We start from the raw sequence: 25,754 nt of genomic DNA, 5'->3' as shown, positions 1-25,754 counted from the left end.
GGGAAGTTAGAGATGACTTAAAAATACAAGAACTTTGATGGCAAGAAGGTTCATGAACAAGTAGAAAAGATCTTGACTTACTTTCACATTGTGGGATAGGATCACTCCAAGTTACTCCTGTTTCAAAAATCTCACAGGTACTTGTTGATGATCCAATTAAGTTGTATCTGAATGAGTAGAATCAAAAGCATTAGTTAAATTCTTCTTACCATAAGTATAATTCAGCCATAAGAGGTACCTTACTAGTTTATCTTTGGCATCTTATCCATTAGATACCAACAATAGCTTTGACCAACTCAAGTACAGTTCATCAATGGGATAGGATACTTAGAGAAAGATTCCTTCCAGAACAAAGGAAGACCATGCTTGTAGCTGTGCATCCTTTCCTTAGCTTCTCACTTTTTAAAAACTTAAGATCACTTTCTACTTACTACAAAAAGAGGCAGAAGATAAATAGGTTCTTTTTGTCTTTGGGATTTGGCCAATTCAGAAACGTTAGACTAGTGATTGTAGTTCTTCTGAGCAAACTAATATGTTGAATGCTTTCCTTTTACTTATCTTTGAATTGAAATAATATTTGCTTATTTCCCCTCTCAACTTGAAGACTTCCTGGATTTTAGGACTCCAGTTTCCTTTTAACTGTGATTAAACATTGACTCCTGTCAATGCCTTGACTTCTTTATTGCTAGACTCATAATTAGAGCTTGATATCCTCTGTGTTATTCTTCCATCTCAGAACTCCATTCCATCAGTTTTTTCTTTGGAGGAAACATTTTTAGTGAAACTAGCAATCACAATATCATCAAGATTATCATTATTAATTTATAATTTATATTTTATCTGCTTCCAAAAGGGATATGGGATTTCATAAGACTGAATAACAAAAGTAATAAAAGTCAATGAAAGGAGAAGAATCATAGATGTACTGAGTCTCTGAGAGGTCAGCTTTTGGTGTTTTGTTCCCATTAACAGAGTTTAGAACTAAAATGCACTTTAGAAATTATATCATTTCACCTCATCATTTTACAGATGAGGAAACTGAGACCCAGAGAATTATTGAAGTTTTCTTGAGAAGAGTGAATCAGTCATATATGAGAAAGATGAAGTGTCCTTTCTAAGAGTTGGATAAGAAGTAAGCTGTAAAGTTAGAATTTGAAACTACTTCTGAGTAATGTGTACTTAACTCTAAGTTTCCTGAAAAAGAGGCACAAAGAGAAAGATTAGATTTTCTATTTCTACTTCATAGAATTTTCTACTTCTCACTATATAATAAAAGAAAACATACAAAATTATAGAATTTGAGATTTGGAAGGGACCATATGGGCCACCTGAAAAACTGCAGAATGAGACCACTGGATTAAAATATAATTGGGAAATATTTTTTAAAATAAATAAAAATACAATATAGTATACATAATGTTAATTTGTGTTTTGCAAGGCATTATTCCAATTCCATTAGAATTTGACGCCATTGGCAAGAACAACTTATTTTTCCTATGATAGATGAGAAACTGAGGCCTAGAGAAGTAAAGCGTCTTGTCTAGGGTCACACCAGTAGGAAATAGCGAAGCCAGGATTCAAATCTAGATCCTTCTCCTCCAAATCCAATATTTTTTCCACTCCCCTCATAATCTTCCTTGTCTGAATTTGGTAAGCTTCCATAGTATACAAAACAAAATCAAAGTGTAAAACTAGCAAATATAGGTTTTCAGTGAAAATAAAAATGAAAAGTTCCATATTCTTACCTGAAACTCTTATACATACTGTCTCCCTGTGCTCAGAATCCATTTTTCTTCACCTTTGATTCTTGGAACTCTGTCAACTTCAAGGACTGACTTTAGTATTTATACCACTTTCAAAAGACCTTCTTTAATTCTTCTAATTTAGTGTTGCTCTTCCCCAAATCACTGAGTATTATATATATATATATATATATTGTATTTACTCATCTTGTGAATATGGCTATCCATAGTGAAATGTTAAGTCCCTTGAAGACAAGCACTGTGCCATTTTTGTATTTCTTTTCTTAGCACCAGGCCCAGTGGTTGGTACAAAGTGTTAACTTAATAAGTGCTTACTGACTGATTAATAAATCATACCTTTGGGGAAACTGGATGGTTCAGTGGATAGAGCACCAGCCCTGAAGTCAGGAGGACCTGAGTTCAAATCTGGTCTCAGACACTTAACACTAACTAGTTGTGTGACCCTGGGCAAGTCACTTAACCCCAATTGCCTCAGCAAAAAATAGATAAATGAATGAATGAATGAATGAATGAATGAATGGATAGATAAATAAATAAATAAATAAATAAACAAACAAATTAATTAATTAATTAATAAATAGATGGACAGATAAATAAATAAATAAATAGATAAATAAATAAATAAATAAATAAATCATGCTTTTACCTTCAAACTGCTAGAATGGTTCAATTAAGATGTTCCTAGAGGTTTATATGTCTAGATTACATTCTAATGGAAGAAGTTATTATTTTTTGGAAATTGTTCTTTGTAGCATGAAGATCTATTCTATAGACCAAAAAGATACTGGATTTCAGGCTATCTGACACTCACCCATCCAAGCAGCTAAATTCTATTTTGGAACCAAATTCAAGGTCTGTCTTAATGAACACCCTCCCATTGTTCAGTTCTCCTGGGTGATGGCATCGTTTTTCTAAGAGGAAAATAAAGCAGGAATTAAAGTTTTTAATTGCTAGAAATTTATGACAGTTTTAAAAAAAAGCATTGGGGAAGACATAACCTTATCTTCATGACCTATCTTTCAGAAAGACCTAAAGGATCAAAAGCTTAGAATGAATCCTCAGTTCTTCTATTCTCATTGTCTCTGTAGATTCTTCTTTGAGACAGACCAAAGTAAAAAAAAAAAGACTTTGATCTATTTTTTATTATCCCTACAGCAGAATGAATGGTGAGGGAGGCAAAAGACTTCTTAAATTGTTCCTAGTTGTTGAATCATACAATCTCTTCAAGTCTTAAGATCACTAGCTCAAGTTAAGTCTGTTAATAAGTTGGCTGGGTCAGTTGCCTGTTCAACTGGATAAGTCAAAATCATGGATTTGAATCTTTTTTGTGGTGACAAAGAACTGGAAATTAAGAGTATACCCATCAATTGAGCATAGCTGAATAGTTTATGGTATATGATTGTGATGGAATATTATTGTGCTGTAAGAAATGACAAACAGGTTGATTTTAGAAAAAAATGGAAGGATTTACATGAAATAATACATAATGAATTGAACAGAACTAAGAACTATAGTAACAGCAATATTGTTTGAAGAGTAACTGTAGATGACTAAGTTATTCTGAGTAATATTAACATTCAAATCAACTATAAAGGATTTACGAAGGAACAAGCAATCTCCAGAGAAAAAAGTGATATATGGAAGTATGTATGCATGATTCCACATATATCTATATCAAATGTTGGCTTTCTCTAATATGGGATTGGGAAGAAGGGAGACAACTCAAAACTCAAAATGAAACAAAAAGATAACTAAAAAATATTCTGAGGAAGTGTCTACTAGCTTTACTATACTTCCAAATTGGAAAAAAGTTTTAAAAGATTATAAAAATTCTTTACATGCAGTTCAATACAATTCAATGAAACTATAATATTTCAGTTTTAAAAATTCATGGGTTTGAGTCTTATGTAAGTCAACTCATTTTGCTTTGTTTCATAATATAATGGTGACTATTTATATAACAAATGCAAATTGAAACAACTATGAATTACCATCTCATATCTATCAGATTGGCTAATATAATAGAAAATGAAAATTATCAATGTTAGAGAGGATGTGGGAAAATTGGGACACTAATGCATTGTTGGTAGAATTGTGAACTGATCCAACCATTCTATAGAGCAATTTGGAAACTATGCCCAAAGGTCAACACAACTGTGCATACCCTTGGACCCAGCAATATCACTACTAGGCCTATATCCCAAAGAAAAAATAAAAAAGGAAAAAAAGACCCACTTATACAAAAATGTTTATAGCAGCTCTCTTTGTGGTAGCAAGGAATTGAAAATTGAGGAAATGTCCATCAATTGGGGAATGGCTGAACAAATTGTGACATATTAATGTAATAGAATATTATTATTGTATAAGAAATGATGAACAGGTGGGTTTCCAAAACCAACAACAACAACAACCCTGAAGTCTTACATGAACTGATGCTGAATGAAGGAAGCAGAACTAGGAGAACATTGTGTGATGATCAGCTTCGATAGACTTTGCCCTTCTCAGCATTATAATATTATCTCAGATAATTCCAAAAGACTCATAATAGAACATGCTAGACACATCCAGAGAAAGAACTATGGAATCTGAATGCAGGTTGAAGCATACTGTTTTCAGTTGGAGAGAGGGATTTCTTTCTCTTCATTGTTTTCTTTTGGTTCTGATTCTTTTTTCACAACATAACACGTGGAAATTTGTTTAATATGATTGCATGTGTAACCTATGTCAGATTGCTTGCAATCTGGGAGGGGGAAAGGAGGAAGGACAGAAATTTGGCAGAAATTAGAGATCAACACTGTATATTAAAATTAGATCAAAATGGGTACTTGATTTGGGCATAAAGAGAGATACTATAAGCAAATTAAAGGAGAACAGAATAATTTATCAATCAGATCTATGGATGAGGGAAGAATTTATGACTAAACAAGAGATAGAGAGCATTTTGGGAAAAAAATAGAAGATTTTGGGGGCAGGTAGGTGGTGCAGTGCATAGAGCATCAGCTCTGACGTCAGAAGGACTTGAGTTCAAATCTGGCCTTAGACACTTAACACTTCCTAGCTGTGTTATCCTGGACAAGTCACTTAACCCCAATTGCCTCAGCAAATAAATAAATAAATAAATAAAATAGATAATTTAAATTAAAAATGAAATTAAAGTTTTGTACAAACAAAACCAATATTGAAGGAAAGCAGAAATTTTGAGGGGAAAGTTCCAGTAAGCTTCTCTATCTTTATCTTATCTTTCAAATATATAGAGAACTGAGTCAAATTTATAAAACAAATCATTCTCCAATTGATAAATGGTCAAAGGATATGGACAGGCAGTTTTCAGATGAAGAAACCCAAGCTACCAATAGTTCATATGAAAAAATGCTCTAAATCACTATCGATTAGAAAAAAGCAAATTAAAACAAATTTGAAGTATTCTTTCACACTTATCAAATTGTCTATTATGGCAGAAAAAGAAAATTATATATATTGGAAGGATATGAAAAATTTGAACACTAATGCATTATTGGTGGAATTGCATTCTGGAGAGCAATTTGGAACTATATCCAAAAGGCAATCAAACTATGCATATACCTTTTGATCCAGTAGTACCTGTATTCCAAAGAAATTTAAACAACAACCCAAACTAAAAAACTTGAAAAGACTTACATGAACTGATGCGAATTGATGTAAGCAGAACCAGGAGAATATTAGTAACAGCAATATTGTAATGATAATCAACTCTGAATGATTTAGCTATTCTCAGCAATACAATGATCTAAGACAATTCTTTAGTGCCTTTGATGAAAAAATGCTATCTACTGCTAGAAAAAAGAACTAATGGAATCTGAATGTAGTTAGAAGCATACTGGTTTTGTTTTTTGGGTTTTTGTTTTACTTATTTTTGGTTTTCCTTTTTACTAAATTTTTTCTTATCTTTTTATCTGTTTTCTTTCATAATATAACTAATATAAAAATTTTTTGCATGACTGTACATGAATAACTTTTATCAAGTTGCTTGCCTTCTCAAGAATTGGGGGAGCTGGAGGGTGGGAGAAAATTTGGAACTCAGAATTGTTCAATAATAAAAGTTAAAATTGTTTTTGCATAGAATTGAAAAATAAAATATTAAATTTCAAAAAAGAAAAAAATCAAAACTTTTTTTAATGAAAAGAAAAACTACTTAACATACAATATAGATATATCTGATGTTCCTTATAAATTCATAGAACTTTATTTTCTCCTTGAAGGACCTTAGACATCATCTAATCTGACCCCTTTAATTTAATTAAGAAAATCTGGATCCAGTAAGAGGAAGGGACTTGGACAATGTTACACAAATAACTATGTCAGAGCTGGGAGTAAAATATAAGCCTAATAACATATACAATTGTAGGGATGTTAGAGGTTATATTAGCAACCCCATGCTTGATTTAGAAATTCCCTAATATGTCCTCAACTCAAATAATCAAAATAATCAAATAATGTCTATTTACATACTTTCAAAAATGCAGTACTCATTTGCTCAGAAGATAGAGCATTCTGGTTGGACAGATGTAACATTTAGGACCTTCCTAACTTTAACTCTTAGTTCAGTTTTACCTTCTAAAGGCACACAAAATATCTAATCTTTCTATATGACAGTCCTTCAAATATTTGGAGACAGTTGGTCATGTGCAAAATAAAGGACCTTGAAAAATAAATCAAAATTTTATGAATCAAAAAGCAGTTTATGTATTGAAAGAGGTTGCTAGTAAGTTATTTTGTAGGTTTTTTTTTTAATCTGCTTTCACAGAACAAATGATTTCCCCATGATCTTTCCATTTTGTATTTTCATATATTGATTTTTTTTTTTTTTTTTAGAAATGAAACACACCTTGACATAGCACCTTTACCTTGACACAGTAACTGATTCAGGAATCCCCTAAGGATCCAAAGGTTCTTGTAGTTTTCCAAAGTGCCTCACAATCAGGGAAGCACACAGACATTCAGAAAAGCTCTAAAGTACAAAGTAAGGAAATCAAAAATCAAATGTTAGGTACTCACTGACACAGAATGGAGTAGTGGGATACCAGGAATTATCTCTACAGGTAAGTGTAACTCTGGAGCTATTCCGGCTGTAGCCTGGGCGGCAAGTATATTTCACTTGTTCTCCATCTGAGAAGGTAGTTTTGTCTGACATTTCCATAGACAATATTGGGGCAGCATAGACAAGTTTGGGCAAGGGACCACAAGAACCTGGCCATCAAATCAAATGAGATTCAAAGATTAAAACTTAGAATCTGCTGATAATGTCATGAGTTAAATAGCATATTGTAGAAAGGCAGGAGTAATGTTTTTGTGTCTATTGATCCCCATAGAACAACCTTGCCTTAAATGAAGGACACTGACCCAAATTTTCTTTTTTTCTTAAATGAATTTAAGTCTCAACTGTTTAAGGGGGGAAATGATGGAGGTTGAGGTCCCTTTAAGATTCCTTTCTAATTGCCCAACCCATGGCTGATCTTGACTCACAAATCCTGGTCAAAGGCACCCTTTGAATATCCAGGCCCAGCCCCACTATCAGCTCAGCTTCCCCCAGCCCTCACCTGATCTGAGCTAACTGAAAAGCCCGCCAAGAACTTGGAACCACCCACATTCTTTTATGTATAAAAGGGCCAAACTGGAGCCTTCTCTTTGCAGGAGCCCTCCCAGCCAACACATGGTATCCTACCGACCATGTAAGGGTTCCTGCCCACCCAGCAGCCATCTCTGGCCCTGGTGTCTTTCTAACTGAGCTTTACTTCCAAATTTCTACAATAAACCTTTTATTTACAAAAAAACAAAACAAAAAAAAAAAAAACCCAACAATGAATGTATATATATATATATGTATATATGTACATATATATATATACTCAAGAATAAAAAATGTAGTTTGATGATGATAAAAGGCACAAAAATCTTACCTCTGCTTCTCTATTTATGCAAGAACTTAATTAAATAAGAAAGATAAGACTTGAGTTTTATTAACCCTTCTTATTGCCCACCTTGCCAAGATTATTCAAGTTATAAGCCAATTGTGATTATAGAACTAGACCACAACTTGCATTGTTCTTATCAGATGCCTCCTTTACTTCTATTCACATACTAGTGAATGGAGCCAGGGAAATCCTCAAAATCGTGCTATCAAGGCCCTCTACAAAAATATGTTATCTATTCCTAATTGAGCCTTCATCTCTACAAAACAAATATTCTACTCATCTCTAATGGATTTGCTTCTGTAATTTCTACAATTTCTATTTTAAATCTTCTAATTTTTCCTCAATTTTCCCAAGGAGTTATCACCTTACTTTTTGAATTTACTTCATACTTCACCAAAAAAAAAAAAAAAAAAAAAAAAAAAAAAAAAGTGAATCCATTTATTAAGAACTCTCTTTCCTCCTCATCTCACATCATTCAGGTATTTTTTCTATTATCTCTTTTTTTGTTCTTATCTCAAATTAAAAAAAAAAAATTCTTGCCAAGAACAAATCCCTCTATCTTTATTCTTGAATCCCATTCCCTCCCATCTTCTTAAAAAGATTTCTTCCACTACTCTTTCTCTAAACTTCAGTTTCTCTTAATTTGCTGACTTCTTCACTGCTGCTATGGTGGTGTCATTTTTTAAACACTCTCTTTTCTTAAAAAAAAAAAAAAGCCTCACTTGATTTGACCATTCCTATTCACTAATGTTCAATATCTCTCCTTCCCTTTGTGACTAAACTCCTTGAGAAAACCATTTATACTGGCTCTCTACATCTCTTCTTTCTCTTTTCTAAACACTTTACAATCTGACTTCCAACCTCATCTTTTATGTGAAACGCTTTCTTCAAAATTACTAAATGTAATAGCATGTTCTCACTCTCCATTCTTCTTAGCATCTCTGAAGCCCCCTACTTTGGGTATCACTCAAGGCTCTATGCTGGGCCTTCTTTTCTCTTCCTATCATACAGTCTTGCTTAGTAATCTTATCATCTCCATGGGTTTACACAGATGAATTTCAGATCTATATATCTTAAAGTTTTAGTCTTTCATTACAACTTCCCTTTGAAATTTTGAATTGGTTATCCCATATGTATGTCAAACTCAACATGTCAAAAACAAGACTGTTACTTCTTCTCACTTCAAGCCTCTTATCTTAACAACTTTCCCATTACTGTCAAGGCTATCATCATCCTTCCAGTCATTCAGACACGAGTGTCCCCTCTTTTTGCCCCTCTCTTTTAAAAATATTAAGAAAGAATTCTAAAATTATTCTAGTCTAAAGCCTTTGGACTAATCTTAAAGAGAAATCTTATCAGTCTTTTCTTTTTAACTATTAATTCTGAAACAAAAAGTTAACTGAACTTTATCTTTATAATTTATCATTATAATTTTATTTTCTCTCATGAAATTTTTTCTAGTTGTAGCTATAATTCTAAAATGTCAAGGGCTAGAGAGATATTTTCAGACTCATGGGGGAATTTCTATCTACCTTTGGTCCTCTCCCTCTAGAAATAGAACTAGGCTAAAATAATCAAAATTATCTGTTGTTTTTTTACATTTAAATATTTCTCTTGTTTTCTATTCACTTCCTGCTTCCCATACATAATGGAAATTTAGAAAGTATAGATGTTACCATCTTGAGCTTCATTTCTGTTCCTCCCTGTATGGCATCATTTCCTTTCCCTCCAACAAAAGTAAGAGCCTTATCTAGGAAAACACTTTCTCTCTACCAGTGGGACACTCCTGATGAGTCCTCTCAATATTAACTTACCCCAAGATACAAAAATTCCTAGTTAAATCTCTGATTTTAGTCCTAGTTGATCCCAGGGAGTATATTGGTCTTGGGCATTCCCTGAAAGTTTAAGAAGAGTCATTGTGTATCACTAATGTCAATTTTGTTCCATATCAGATAATTCAGTGTGCGGCCCAACAAACCCCACTGGCAATATTGGAGAGAGATTTTCTCAGATATCTGGTCCTATTAATATATTCAAATGGGTGATGTTTATATGACTTTTTCCTCATTCCCCATCCCCCATCACTTACCATGCACATTGGTTAGCAGAGCAAAAGACAAGATTATTTGAAATAGAATTGAACCATGTTCTTTCCATTTCTCCCTCCTATATGCCATCTCCTTTGCAGTCCTTGGGAAATATGTCAGCAAATGTTTCTTCTAAGTTTTTCGGGTGAAATAAGTAGGATAATGGCCTCTTGATTCATATAAACAAAACAAAACAAACTAGACAAGTTATTTAGAATAGAAAATAAATTTCTCATGCCATGTATCAGCCTTAAATATAAATTCATTTAAATAATTTGCAGTTTTGAAAATTTACTTTCCCCATAGAAATGGAAATAAAGTGTTTTCTTGGCAATACTTTGTTCCTGCTTCAGGATTTATTTATGGATAGTACCTCTTCAAAATATTTAAGGAAGTTCATTCTTTAAAGTAAATTCATCCTAGTATAATTCTTAATTGCAAGGTGGGGAAAAAAGGTATTCACAATGTCCTAAGTAGTACCTGTTACTTAAGGGATAAATATTTCATTAGACTTGGGTTTCCTACCTATCCCCTATTAGATAATGATGATGACATCAGGACCAGACATATAGGAAACTCCTAGATGAATAAACTCACAATCAAAGCATATCTGCAACTTATACTCTTAGTGAGTTGCCCTGAAGTCTGAAAATTTAAATGATTTGCCTGGAGTCACATAGCTCAAATGTGTCAAAGCAGGCCTTGGACCCAAGTCTTCTTGAGTCTAAGCTCAGCCCTCTATCAACAATACCATGCTGTCTTTCCTGATAGCAATGACAACTGACATTTTTCTAGAATTTGATTAGGGAATAAGGTGGTTTCAGAATGCTCACATTATCTCACTTGATCTTCACAACAACTCTGGGAGAGGGATAGTGCCTTTATTATTTCCTCTCATCATACAGATGAGATAACAGATAAAATTATTTGCCAAAGGACATAGAACTAAAACCCAAACTCAAGTATTCTGACTCTAAGTCTATAATACCAACTAATGGAGCTAGATTTTAGGAAAATGGTTCATAAATATTAAAATGTTTTACAAATGTGAACTGTCATCTTTGACCTATATTCATCATTTCCTATCCAATTTTATGGCTATTTTCTATTCAACTTTATACTTAACTACTCTTCAATTAAGATGGTCTCCTCATTGTCCCTTCCTGCCAAAGTTTCATGCACACTTCCATCTCAGTGCCTCTATCTATACTGTACTCTTGCTTCCTTTCTAAATCCTACTTATCTGCAAGCAGAAATTGAGATATTTTAAAATGATTGCTATTACATATCCTTGGAGCCAGCTACATTGCTGCAAGACCTATAAGTTAACATGTCAAAGAAAAAAGGAAAAAAAAAACATATGTATTAAAAAATGTGGATAGCAGCTCTTTTGTCATAGTTAAAAGTAGGAAACTACTTTTAGGAATTTAGCAGTGGTCAAAAAACTGTGGCATGTGAATGTAATTAGTATTTTTATCCCATATCAAATGATGAAAGGAATAGTTTCAAAAAAACAGATAATTTGTATGAATTGGTGCATAGTAATGTGAGCAAAACCAGGAAAATCTTTATGTAAAACATTGCAAAGTACAATAATTTTATAAGACTTAAGACTATTCAATGCAATGACCAACCACAACACCAAGTTGATAAGGAAACACATCAACTATTTCCTGATGGAATATATTCAAGATACAGAATATAATACACATTTTGGACCTGGCCAATGTGATAATTTTTGTTGCTTGATTATGAATATTTTACAGAATGGTTCTGTTTTTCTGTTTGTCTTGATGAGTTTGGGGCTTGAGAAAAAAAGAAGGGAAGAGATAGGAGAGTCAAGGAAAAAAAAAGAATAAGGTTATTAAGGAATTTTTTTTGAAATGAATAGAAAAAAGAAATTCCAGAAAGAATTACTAAAAAGCAGGACAGCTTAGAAATTTATTTGCTGAATTTGTTACATTTGTGTTTAAAAAGAAAATTAGGTTTCTTGCCTAGATACCCATTTAGATGTAGGTCACCTAGCTCTTATGTTCCTATTTTAACAAAACCTGAAAATTATACTAGAGCAAAGAATGATCAAGAAATCCAATGAGAAAAAAATAGCAAATAACTTCTAACCCAAAGCTGATTAAAAAATCAACCAGATGGGTAAATTATGGTATATGAAGGTTATGGAATATTATTGCTCTGTAAGAAATGACCAGCAGGATGGATTCAGAAAGGCTTGGAGAGACTTACATCAACTGATGCTGAGTGAAATGAATAGAACCAGAAGATCGCTGTACACTTCAATGCTGTATGAAGATGTATTCTGATGGAAGTGGAAATCTTCAACATAAAGAAGATCCAACTCACTTCCAGTTGATCAATGATGGACAGAAATAACTACACCCAGAGAAGGAACAATGGGAAGTGAATGTAAATTGTTAGCACTACTGTCTATCTACCCAGGTTACTTACACCTTTGCAATCTAATACTTAACGTGCAACAAGAAAATTGGATTTACACACATATATTGTATCTAGGTTTTATTGTAACACATTTAAAATGTATGGGATTGCCTGTCATCTAGGGGAGGGAGTAGAGGGAGGGAGGGGAAAATTTGGAAAAATGAATACAAGGGATAATGTTATTTAAAAAAATTACTCATGCATATATACTGTGAAAAAAAATTCTTAAAAAAAAAAAATCAACCAGAAACCTGAGTATAATAGAAAAGAAGGCCCTCCAACAAAAACCAGCATAAGATAGTTTTTCAGCACGATCAGAATGGAAAAAAGAATCAGCCTGGAATTAAACAGCCCTTGGTCCAAGTCCCAATTCTAATTCTGAGACCACCAGACTGGATATTTAACTATAGGCAAATTATCCCAGGTAACTCTCAAATTTATAAGTTGTAAAGCAGACGTTGTTCTGCATTAGGAAAGGGAGTTTTTTGGTAGGGAGTTCCCTATACCAAGGAAATCACAGGTTCACCCACAAACAATCTAAAACACAGGTAAAACTGATTGTATCAGTTTCTTGTGGCCTTCCTCCAGAGACTGGAAATCCAGGAGATCGTTCTTTGACATTGTACTAGATCACTTGATGGTCACAATTAGAATTTGGATGTGTTGAAGAAAATAGTAGTACGAGGGGAGGAGAATGGGCTGTTGTGTTGCAAGTCCCCAATCCTAACTCTTAGTTCTAAGTAACACAGGATATTTATAGTGCTATTCTCCAAGATCAGCTCCAATACCCACATCATCCATGAAGTATTTCCTGAGAGCTTGTCTGGAAAAGGAGAGTCTAAGTGATATAATAGCTATTTTAAAGTATTTAAAGAAAATGTTATGCATATATTGGATTGCTTGCCAATTAGGGGAAGGGATAGGAGAAGGCGGAGGAATTGCAGGGGTTAATGTTGAAAAAATTATCCATGCATATGCTTTGAAAATTTAAAAAACCTTTAATAAAAATAGTTTTTAAATATTTTAAACAAAGAGGAAAAAAATCATTTAAAAATTTACTAGGTATCTTCTAAAAAAATGTTACATAGAAATGACCAGATATGTAGTGAAGTGGATAGAGTGTTGGGTCTGGAGTCAAGAAGACTCATTTTCCTAAGTTCAAATCCAGCCTTAGACACTTAATAGCTATATGATTCTGGACAAGTAACTTCGCCCTGTTTGCTCCAGTTTCCTCATCTATAAAATGAACTAGAAAGAGAAATGGCAAGCCACTATAGGATCTTTGCCAAGAAAACCTCAAATAAGATCATGAAGAGTAGGACATGACTGAAAACAACTGAACATTAGATTTATCCTATGGGGCTCTCCATTGAACATACTGGGAATCTTGACCTTGGAGTCAGATCTGCCCAAACTTTTTCCTTGGATATTTTTCCTTCTTTTTGTGCTTATAACCTGAAATTGGGACTATAAAGGCAAAATTGAGATAGATTGTCATCCCACTTAACTCCTAAGAAAATATCTCCAGCAGGAGAATTGACCAAGTTTCAACCAAATTGACCTTCTGTCATCAACCATGCTAATCTAATGTGATGGATAAATTAATTGTTCACATGGTAAGACCTGATAATCATTGGCAAAAGCTTCCCATTAGTCCATCACACAACTAGCAATCATTTATTATATATTACTCTGTGACTGGCATTAGTTCTCAACTCTGGGAATATAAAGAAAAAGCAAGAATGGTCCATTCCCTCAAGGATCTTATGAACTAATGGGAAAAATAACATACACACAAATAGGAGTAAACAAAATATTGTTGTTGTTTGTCCTTCCTTCTCAAAAGAGACATCAGGGAGGTGATACCTTGACATGTAAGTGAATTGGATTTGAGTAAGGGTGGACTATATAAAGTCACCAACTTCACTTTCTCCTCCAAAACCATCTGGATCCAGTGGCAAGATGTAGACTAGAATGACTAAAGATGGCCTTGGATTCAGTGGGAGACCTTGACTTTTTTAAGCTAGTCTTTAACCAGTCTCAGTTTGGTTCAAGCAATAACCAATCAGTGATAAAGGTTAGGTGAGCTATGAAGCAGAGAATGGCCTCTTTTACCTAGTCAAAAAGCAAACAAACCACCAGAATATGAGGGGGAGGCCTCAGAGTTTCTGATCAAAATAGAAACAATTTATATTTGCATTCACTCCAAGAAAGTGGGACTGGGCCTGGAACCTAATGTTGGCCGATTAATAATAGTTAAGGTGATTTGGGTTTAGGGCATGGTCCTAACTTATAACACAGAGTAGGCATCTAATAGTAAATGCTTTTTGACTTGATTTGGCAGGATAAACAGAGTAACAATAATACTTTTCAATATAGCATTTGAAGGAATACTTTTCAAAATACTCTAAAGTTAATAAAAGAAGAACATTTAAACACAAAAAGAGAGGAATCTAAAAAGAGAATCAATGGAAGTCCTAACTGATCATTTGTACTTAGGAATGAAAAGGAGAAGGCCACTAAAGGAATTCTCAAAATTCCAATTTCAAGATAATTCTTTGAAATATATATATTGGATTTATTCATTCAAATGATCCAGTAAAATAATGGTTATTTAAACAAAATTGAAAAAAATTAACTAAAAAAACATGGGGACAGACTAAGATCCACCTAGAAGTCCTAAAAGAATTCAAGGATGAAATGAGAAAATTGTTGCCCCAAATGTTTAATCTGATTGTAAAGATAGCCACCATATCAGATACCTGGCAAATTGGAATGCGACCTCTAGATTGAAAAAAATTGCTCCAAAAGGAATGGACGTTAATATAGATCAGTGAGGCTGGCCTTCTTTTCAAGTAAACTTTTAAAAGCTATAATACATGAGCAGACCAGCAGAACAGCAGACCATCAAATAATAAAACAAAAATAATGTATATGATTTCTCATCTTGACTAATTTACTAATTTCTTTATGGTGTCAGATTATCAAAGGGGAGCCAGTGGAATTCTGTCAGATTCTCCAAGCAATATGGAATCTGAAAGATTCCAGAAAGCTACATAGCTTAGATTGATAATCTAAGGATGGGGATACAAAATCAGGCAGTAAGTCTGAGGGGGGAAGGAATCAGGAGACAATCTGGGCAAAGAAAAATTCAAGTATTTAAATGTCAATTGAGGTAAGGTGGAGCAGAGGTGCAAGCAGATCGTCATAAGAAAATCCAACATTAAGTACTGGTTGCCCTGCACATCCTGGAAACATTGAACACAAAGAGTAAGCATTGGAAGATTGAAAAACAAAAGAAAGAAACCCAGACACTAGATGACTAAATTATCAAATCACTAATAAGATTTAATGAGATCTGGTTTGAACCACAGTAGCCAGGGAATGATGGAAGTAGGAGCTGGTATCAAAATATGACTATAGGATTAAATTTCTGAAATTGGAAGATAATTTAGAGGTCATATAGTCTTACTCTTTCATTTTAAAAATAGAGTGACTTTTCCAATATCATATAGGCAGTAAACATCTGAGGTAAGCCTGAAACCCAGGTCTTCTGGACTCAGCACTTTTTTTTCACTTTATCAAGATAAGCAAGGCTATCTTATATTTATCATTGATTTTCTCCAATAAAATGCCTAACAAAGGCATTAGATTGATGTTGCTTTCCCATTGTCTCTTCTAGGATCTTAAAAATTCTAGCAAGTTTTATGAAGGTCTTGAAGATTAAGATGGGCTCAGCTAGAGACTAACAGCATAGTCTTGAAAGTCAGTGGACACACATGGTAATCCTCTTCTGAAGGTTTCTTGCTTGTGTGAATTTGGAAATATCACAGAATTTTGGTTTTGACTTTGATTTTCTAATCTACAAAAGGAGGGTATTGGATAAAATGATTTCTGAGGTCCTTTTAAGTTGTAGATTACTGATTCAATGATTGTCACTATAAGACCAAAGTGAAGAGGGGATAATTCTAGGAATGGGAGAAAGAGACAGCCTGTGCAAAGACAGGAGATGCACCATTGAATGTATGGGGATAGTTAATAACAGCAGTTTGACTTCTTGATAAAAGCAGAGTCTAATATTTCTAAGTTTGGGGGTTCCCAGAGCTCATAAGACAGAGTGTCACCACAGATCAGCAAGTGAGGAAGAAAAATTCATTACTTAGCCCCTCCAATTTCTTGAACACTAGAATTGAAAATTCTCAAGGAAAAAGACTGGATATTTACATTTCACTGTAAATGACTAATAGTATTTTTAAGGAAGCTAGACTCTCCCAATAATTTTTATTGATTTATGACTTTAGTGAAATAAAAGTCTGCAAAGTAAAAAATAAACTGGAGAAAAATTATAAATTTTAAAGCTAACACTCTAAAAAATTGATCTTTGTAACTGAATGACAGAACCATCCCCATTCATGTAGATGATGAAATGACTCCTTTCACACAATATTAAAATATAGTGAATTATAATTGATAAGCCACTGAGAAAAAATTAGGTATACATTGTTTTCCACTTAAGTCATAAATCTTTAACCTCTTGTTGTTGTTCAGTAATGATCCCAATAGGGTTTTCCTGGCAAAAAAAATTGGGATTGTTTATCCTTTCCTTCTTAGCCTAGAGTCTATTAATTTATTTCCTTAAATTACCGAGATCTGTATTCCAACATAATTGATTCCCTTTTAAAAATCTTTTATGTTATATTTTATTTGAAAACATTTTAAGAAGTGGTCCAGAGAGGATTCTGGGAAGACAATGGAATAGATCAGAAAATTCCAAGCTCTTCTGATCTCCTTCACAAACAAAATAGTGCCTCAGGGTGAAGATAGAGTGGTCAAAATAAACAAGACTTGGGGCTGAACAGTGGTCCTGAAGGGACAACTGAACTAGATCTGCAAGAAAAATCCCAAGATGAAGGTTTGGCCTAGTGAAATGTAAACATCTCTAGGCTACTTTCTCCCGAAACAGCAAGCTGTGAGCCCTGGGGCACCCTGCCCTAGTCACAGGAATATTCAAATTTCAGAAATGTGGGGAATTGAGAGTCTAGGGAAGATTGAGGAAATCTCTGCTGATAAAGGAAACCAGCTGGGCTGCTGGAGGAACCAATACATGCTGGGTTAGTGTAGAGACAGTGGTTCAGAGATGTTGCTGGCTATGGGCACTAGGAAGAAGGGGTTCTTGGTTTCAATTCCAGGCCAGAGAGGAGAAATGAAAAAGGACCTGGGGTCAGAAGTACCATCCTCTACAACTCAGAACTAGAGCTAAATACATTATAAGCTTCTATTAAAAAATAAAAAAGAATAAGAAGGTAAAGGAGAAAAAAAAAAAAAAAACCTCAATCATAGAACATTATTATGGGAGTAGAGAAGACCCCATTCATCTTCAGAGAAGCATACTGAAGCAAAGAGATAATCTTTCCCCTACTTCAAAGAGTAACATTAAATGGTAACCTGCCCAAAAAGAATTCATGGAAGAACTCAAGAAAGACTTTAAAAATTAAATGAGAGAGATGGGGGAATTTTTTAAAAGAACAATCCAAGAAAAACAAGATCATGAAAATCAGAAACTGGAGATAAAGAATCTTAAGAAAATGAATACTTGAAAATAGAATTGGGCAAGGGAAAGCCAGCCAAGAAATAATTTTTAAAAATATAAAGAAAGAAAAAGTAGAAAAGAATGTCAAACATCTTGTTAGAAAACCAATTGATCTGGAGAACAAATCAAGAAGACAAAATATAAGGATAACTAAGGGACCTGAAAGCCATGATCAAAATAAGAATTTTGGTACAATAATACAAGAAATAATTAAAGAAAATTGTTGTGAAGTGTTCAAACAAGAGGAAAAAATAAAAATTGAAAAAAAAAAAACCTACCTATATTACCTGAAAGAGATCATATGAGGAAAACCTCGTGTAGGTAATAATATTCTTGTAATATTATAGCCAAATTCCAAAAACCTCAGGTCAAGGAGAAACTATTATGAGCAACAAGAAAAAACCAATTCCAATATGGCAGAGCTATAATTAGAATCTTACAAGACCTAGCAGAGGTCATGTTAAAAGACCATAAGTCTTGGAACACTATATAGCAAAAAGCAAAAGAACTGCTCTTATAGCTAAAATACCCATCAAAGTTAAGCATAATTCCGAATGGAAAAAAAAAGAAAAAAAAATTCAATGGACTGCCAGACTTTCAGGATTTTGTTGCAAAAAGTTCAATAGAAAATTGACATATAAGATCCAAGGGAAATACAAGGTAAGTATCAAAGGTTAATTACAAGGAACCCAACAAGGACAATCTTTTTTTTCCATGGAAATGTAAACTGGATGTCCAAGAATATCATTAATACTTGAAAAGTTTGAGAGAAAGATTGGGATAAAGCTATGTATAATGTGATTAAAAAAAAACAAAACTGTAGGACAAGGTTAAAAGAGTAATTATCTTATACAAATGAGGTGCAAGAGGAAGAACTAACAGAAGAATTGGACAGAGGAGAAAGGCTGGTAGTTCTGGAATCCAACTCTCATCAGGAATGGATGAAAGAAGGAATAATACATACATGCATGCATGCATATATACATATATATGTATTAAATAATCTTCTAAATTCAGGAAAATAAGAAGATAAAGAGATAAGGGTGAGAGAATATATAAATGAATAAAAACACAAGTAGGTACAAAATATAAAGTAGATGGAAGATAACATTTAAGAGGAAGGATTTCTGGGAAGATTGGGAATGGTTTCCCATAGAAGGTAATGTTTGATTTGAGTCCTCAAGAGTTGGAGATGAGAAGAGAGGACATAATGGATGCCAGTAAGTCCAAAGTAATAATGAAAGGTGATGAAAAAGAGCACTGTGTAAGAAATAGGTAGGAGATTGTTATGACTAGACCAAAACACATAGGGGGAAGTAATAGTGAAGTGGGTTGTAGTCCTTTTAAGAAACTGTATTTCCTATTGATCTGTGATTCCTTTCAGATTTCCAGCCCCTCCTGGCTGAGGCATATCCTCCCCAGACAAGTTATCTTTCCAGGATGACAGATTAAATTATAAATCCTGGTCAAAAGCATCCCTTTGAATTCCAATAGAAGATCCGGGCTTGTCCCAGCCCCCATTCTGACTTGCTTGGATTGCCCAGCCCCCACTGGTTCTGATCTGCTTGGGCTTCCCAACCCGCACCAAGGCAGCCTATATAATGAGCTTCCATCAACTGAAGTTTGTGCAGATGGACCTTGGTAGCTTACTCAGCCGCCAGGACTTTCTGACCACTGAGAAGTGCATTCTCAATGCAAAATTCCATTTTCCATAGATCTGCCACTATAGAAGTCAGTCTCTTGTTAAATTGATTTCTATCTATCAATAAACTTTCATTTTACAACTAATATTCGGGAATGAATGTATTCTTTCGCTCCTAGAACCTGTGGCCAATTTAAAGGGGATTCTTAATAACTCTCCTATAGCCACTAACCTCTAGACCACCAGGAATCTAGACCACTCTAAACCTCATCAATAGGAACATAGATTCAGCTGCGAAAGGGACTTCAGTATCCATCAAATCTAGCTCTTTTATTTTATAGATGAGAAAAACTAGAGCACAAATGAGAATTCACCTGGCTTAAGGTCTCAGGTAGTAAGTGGGAAAATTGGGATTTGAACCTAGAGACTCTGATACTATTTTCCCCAACAAACTTCCACTCTAACATTCCTTCTTTCACTCTAATGTTCACCAGTTCCTTCAGTCACCCAAAGCATAAAATCTTAGAATAACTCGAATCATTTCTGTCATTCACCTTCAATATCTGTCCATTCTTCCTTTACAAATATGTTCTTAGATCTATCCCTTCCTCTTATTTTCCACTCTAAATAACCTTTGCCAAACTACCAATGCTTGAAATTTAGATGAGTACAACAACCTAACTAGCTTTATCAACTCTAGTCATCTTTCTTTTCTAGTCCTTCCAGCGTACTTTCGGCTTCATTTATCTTCCTAAAATACTGTTTTCATTTTGTTACTCCTCAGGTCAGAAATCTTTCATGGTCCCCTAAATGCCAGGACATGATGTCTAAATCCATCTATCTGGGTTTAACAATATGATTCCATAACTTAATCCTATTCTTACTTAAAATCAAATTTCTCTTTACTCTCCAACATCTATCCTCAGCCCCAGTTGTATTCTTCAAGATCCCCCAAGGAAGTGAGAAGTAGCAAAAAGAGCTTTGGAGTTGAAATCAGTGAATCAAGGTTCTAGTTTTCATTCTGTCAATAAATTATCTTGAATTAGTAATTTCTTTCATGAGCCTTTTTCTGACTACTCTAGACTTCAATGAACCCTCCTTTCCCTGAAATCTTAGAATATAATGCTAGTTTATATTTACATTATGCCTTAAGGGTACAATAAATATTTCCCTTTCATCAACACTGCAGTACAAGCATTTATAGAGGACAGGTTTAAAGAGGTTAAATGATTTCCCTATCTAATAAGTGTCATATTTAGAATTTTAACCTAGTTCTCTCCTGAATCAATTCTCTTTCCACTGCTTTCACTCACTACCTTGCCTTTTGACAGAGAGAGATAGACTTATGATGTAGCTTAAGATTTCTTTTTGGATATGGTCAATGAATTTGTTTTGTTTGGTTGTGTACATTTATTATAAGAGTTTTGTTTTTCTTTTTCCTGGGGAGAATAGAGGAATGTGAAAAGGAGAATAAATAGATCCAAGTTAATAGGAAAAAATTAATTTTTAAAAGAAAAAAATCCAAATAATTGTTTCAATAAACAAGCAAATAAATGCTTATTGATTGATTACAATTATGGTGCTTCTTACAGGGCTGACAAGGTTCTTAGAGCTCATTAATTCCTTGTTGATTGATTTCAGATTATGTAACTAGCACAGTTTTTGGAATTATCTTTTTTGAGGTAATTATCAGCATGAGAGTACTGATACTCTCTTATTCTTATACCAAGTATAGCAAGATCCAAGGGTATGGTTTGATGGGGAAAATATGAAAAAAAGGCAGGTGAGGTCATTAAAGCAAAACTTCTCTAATTCTACATTTTTTGCATGTTAGAACTCTGAGAGCTAGTCTGATTTCCTAGTTTCCTATATATCACAGTGGAGACATTGGAAACTTGTTTATCTTTGGGGTTTCAGTCCCTCTCTGTTTAAAATAGCAGAAAAATCCACCCAAAAAAACCCTCTTATTTCAACAGCACTTCCTGGACTCCTGCTGGCAACTTAACTTTTGCTACTAGGATCCCATCCTCTCACCTCCCCACACCCTTCTGTCTTCATCTCTTCCAGAGTACCTTTAACAAACATAATAATTATTGCCACTAACCTGCAGTTAGCCAGCTGAGAATCAGGAGATCTGGAGCAAGAGATTATGGTTATTCATGTAGAGAGAAATTTCTGTGATCTCTTACAGTCCCTAACTTTAAGGGTGGAGTTTATAGGAATATCTACTAGTTGCTATATTATTCCTCCACGGCTGAGATCCAGGAAAGTAGAAAGAGGATGTACAAGTGCGTGGGTGGGAAAGCAAGGACTGAGTTGAAGGGAGTATCAGGTGTTCAAGCATCATTATTTCATAAATGATTAACAGCAGAAAAAAAAATGATTAACTGCAGAAACAAAGAAGCAACATTTGCTAACTCTCCTTCTTCTTGAGCCAGCCAGCATCTTTGATAACAAATGTTGCAATCATTGGTTTTTCTCCTCTGCCAAGCCTTTCCCAAAAGTGAATAAATAGTTTGCCAACTCTTCCTCCAACTTTAATATACACAGTGGGTTATGCAAAATGCAATCCATTGGTCATGGGGACCTTAAATCCACCAGCATTTGAGCTGGTTCAACAAAGCTAGACATACAAATTTCCATAATAGCAGTTCACTGCTGCTTCCTCTCTGATCCCTCTTTCCATCTATCCACATCCTTTAGGGTAAATGCCCTGTTGCCCATATTTGAATCCTAACCCTGATACTTTCTGTATGATTTGGAACAGGTCACTTCTTTTCCTGCTTTATAAAAATTAGATGGACTAGCCCTTCCAGCTCTACTTCCTCTGACTTTTTAGTGAAATGCAACTTTCTCTAGCAGCCTTCTTCTTTTTATTAGTGGAGCCACCATTGTCTCAAGTGCTTATAATCACAGTCAACTTTATTTCATCTTTTTCCTTATCTACTTATATCCACTCACTGATCCTGTTTATTCTTCTTTCAGAATATCTTTAATATCAATTTCTTTGGGGTATTCATCCTTGTTTCCACACTAGCAAGCTCTCAATACTTGCAAATAACTTTTTCCTAGTTTTCCTACCACTAGTCCCTTCACTCCTTAATTTATCCTGTAACATTACTTGCATTATGAATTAATTGATCAATCAATTTGCTCCTTTTACATATATTTGTTATCCTATCAACTTGCTCCTTTTACAAGTCTGTGTTATCAACATGGATAGAAATGTAGAAATGTAGATCTCAACCTATCCTTATCTGTATGACTTGACCATATCTTGAGAAATGTAAATCTCAACCCATCCCTGTCTATGTGACTTGGCCATATCTTTCCATAAGTTCTGCACAAAACCTCAACCTTACAGGGTACTTTTTCTAGATTCTTTGACATTGATGAATACCTTTGGAGCATTGGAATTGTTCACTGATTATCCTTTGCTCTTGCTACATAACCAGTTTGTCTTCTTTTCCCATTATACATCTCTCTATTTTCTGCATGCCATTGGGCAAATATATAGACTCTCTGGGTCTCAGGGCGATGTCATAGCAGCTAAGAACAAATACCAACTCTGTTATTCACCATTGCCTGTGTGATTCTATTCAAGTTCTGGATTTGTTTTCTTATCTGAAAAATGAAGGAGTTGGGCTGGATATTTTTTAAAGTCCTTTCTAGTTCTAAATCTACAATTCTATTATCCACAAGTCAGGTCAAACATGTTAGGAAGTTGACATGAGATTTCATTTCTATAGGAAACTCCCAGATAAATGGGAGTATACCAGTGTAAATTGGTACATTCTTAGCAAATTAAATTTCCTAAGATACTGAAAGTTTAAGTAATTTGCTAAGGATAATACTGTCAGTATGTGTCAGAGATGAGACTTGAACCTTTCTGTCTTTAGGGTTTTCATTCTGTCCTTTCCATAACACTGCTTCTTGTGAAAAGAAATAGGGTATGTAGAAATATAACGAATTCCAGGAGAGTACTTTCTAGAATGAGAGAGGTCCAGATAATTCTTGGGCAACATATTGGAGAGAATTGGATTGTACATATGGCTCTATAGCAAGGGACTTGAGCTATAATGGAGGAGGGGAGGCATGCAAAAGACCTGAGTTCTGTCTTCTACTACTGGATGATATAAATCTAATGGGAAGAGTTTTGCCTTGCTAGCAATTCCAAATTCATTTTCCTGTGAAAGTGAGTCAAGCCTTTAGATTAATACCATAAAGAATCTTGATGATGTTGTTTTATTGGTCAGTCATTTTCAGTCACATCCAACTCTTCTTTGTGACTGCATTTAGGATTTTCTTGGCAGAGATACTTGAGTGATTTGCCATTTCCTTTCCCAGCTCATTTTACAGATAAGGAAACTGAGGCAAAGAAGCTTAAGGGACTTGTCCAAAAAATCACACAGCTAGTAAGGGTCTGAGGCTGGATTTCAGGTCTTCCAGAAGTTCAAGCCTAGTGCTCCCCATTTACTTGTTCAAATCAAAGCATCTTAATATCCTGGGATAAAAATGAGATTCAGAGGTAGAGGACTATATCATTCAAGCAATCCTAAATTCAGTTTAATTTCTAATAGAGTTCAAACCATAGGTATTTGGAGGACTACATCATTGGGTAGGGGAAGGGGAAGAAGTGGAACTCACTGAAAAGGAATTGGATTTTAACTTTTTATAAATTATTGTTGTCCTTTGTGTGTTTTCTGAATTTTCTTTTGGATGAAGTAAATGTTATCTTATGCTCAGTAAACATTATAATCATGAATGCTTGCATAGGAAATGGGAACCCTTGATACACATCAATGGAAACCTGGATATAAATTATATTTTAGGATATTCCAGAGGAAATTCTAGATGAGAGCAAGTGAGCCCAAGAGATGATTTTTACAACTACTCCCATGGACTTACTTTCCCTGTATATACCTAACTTGGTGCTGGGTCAGGATTTAAATTACAACAACAACAACAACAACAACAACAACAACAACAACAACAACAACAACAACAAAAAAACAAACAAACAAAAAAACAAAAAAACAAAAAACAAAACTTTAAGGCACCTGAAGACTCATATCAACTGTTTCAAAGTCAAATAAATAGAGTCAAGGGAAAAGTCTACAAAATGACTACATTAATATCAATGTACAGACAAAAGACATGGTTTGTCTTTCTCTAGCTTATTTTAGAAATGAGAAAATTGAGACAAATATGGTAAAGTGACTTGGCCAAGGTCATACAAAACACATTTCCATATTAATCATATTGTGAAAGAAAACACAGACTTCTCTGTCCCTATTAAAAAAAAAAAAAAAAAAACCTCAACAAAAATAAAATCAAAAAAGTATGTTTCAATCTTTACATAGACTGCATCAATTCTTTTTCTAGAGGTGGATAGTATATTTTGACACCAGTCTTTCATAATTGTCTTGAAATGTAGTAGGCAGATGGAGCATTAGAGAGCAGCAGTCCTGGAGTCAGGAGAAGCTCAAATTCAGCCTCAGGCAATTGAAATTTACTGGAAAGGAAGGAAGAAAGAAAGAAAGAAAGAGAAAGAAAGAATTGTCTTGGATTATTGTATTGCTTAGAATAGCTAAATCATTCAAAGTGATATTACAATATTGCCATTATTGTATACAATGTTCTTTTGGTTTTGCTCAATTCACTTTCATCAATTGATATAAATCTTTCTAGTGTTTTTTTTTTTTCTGAAAGCATTTTGATCATTATTTCTTATGGCAAAATTATATCCCACAATTTTTCAGCCATTCCCCAATTGATGCGCCTCCCTTCAATTTCCAATTATTTGCCACCACACACACAAAAGAAAAAAAAAAAAAAAAAGCTAATACAGATATTTTTATACATATAGGTTCTTTTCCTTTCTTTAAAAAAAATCTCTTTAGGATACAGTGGTGCTGTTGCTGAATCAAATGGTATGCCCAGTTTTATAACCCTTTGGTTAGATCCATTCACAACTCAGCCATCTGCTTTAGTTGGCTAATTTTTCTATATCACCTCATGTATTTGTCATTTTCTTTTTTTTTTTTTTTTTTGTTACATTAGCCAATCTGATAGGTTTGAGGTAGTACTTCGGAATTATTTTTATTTTCATTTCTTTAATTAATGATGACTTTTTCATACAATGACATTGATTTCTTTGAAAGCTTCTTTCTAATGTTCTTTGACCAATTATCAGTTGGAGAATGAAAGTCTCTGTGCTTTAAAAAAAAATGCACACAACAACAAAACAGTCAGATAAATTGTAAA

At 34.1% G+C, this 25,754-nt stretch overlaps 1 protein-coding gene across 5 annotated transcripts in view; it reads right to left on the bottom strand.

Moving 5' to 3' along the window:
- C4BPA (complement component 4 binding protein alpha) overlaps positions 1–21,781 on the bottom strand; it is a 45,324-nt gene extending 23,543 nt beyond the window's left edge. For 4 of the 5 annotated variants that reach the window (XM_074309034.1, XM_074309035.1, XM_074309032.1 and 1 more), the window contains exons 1-5: positions 21,592–21,778; positions 9,804–9,970; positions 6,798–6,989; positions 2,575–2,674; positions 82–167 (exon numbers count right to left, since the gene is read on the bottom strand). In XM_074309034.1, the coding sequence (XP_074165135.1) occupies positions 82–167; positions 2,575–2,674; positions 6,798–6,989; positions 9,804–9,891 (466 nt within the window). In that variant the 5' untranslated portion in view covers positions 9,892–9,970; positions 21,592–21,778. Of the gene's footprint in view, positions 1–81; positions 168–2,574; positions 2,675–6,797; positions 6,990–9,803; positions 9,971–21,591 lie in introns of all 5 variants that reach the window. The other variant, XM_074309033.1, reaches the window with a different exon arrangement.
- Positions 21,782–25,754: the final 3,973 nt, after the last annotated feature.

Source organism: Sminthopsis crassicaudata, chromosome 4 (genome assembly GCF_048593235.1).
Source record: "Sminthopsis crassicaudata isolate SCR6 chromosome 4, ASM4859323v1, whole genome shotgun sequence".
Taxonomy (NCBI): domain Eukaryota; kingdom Metazoa; phylum Chordata; class Mammalia; order Dasyuromorphia; family Dasyuridae; genus Sminthopsis; species Sminthopsis crassicaudata.
This window is presented reverse-complemented; position numbering and strand designations above follow the sequence as displayed.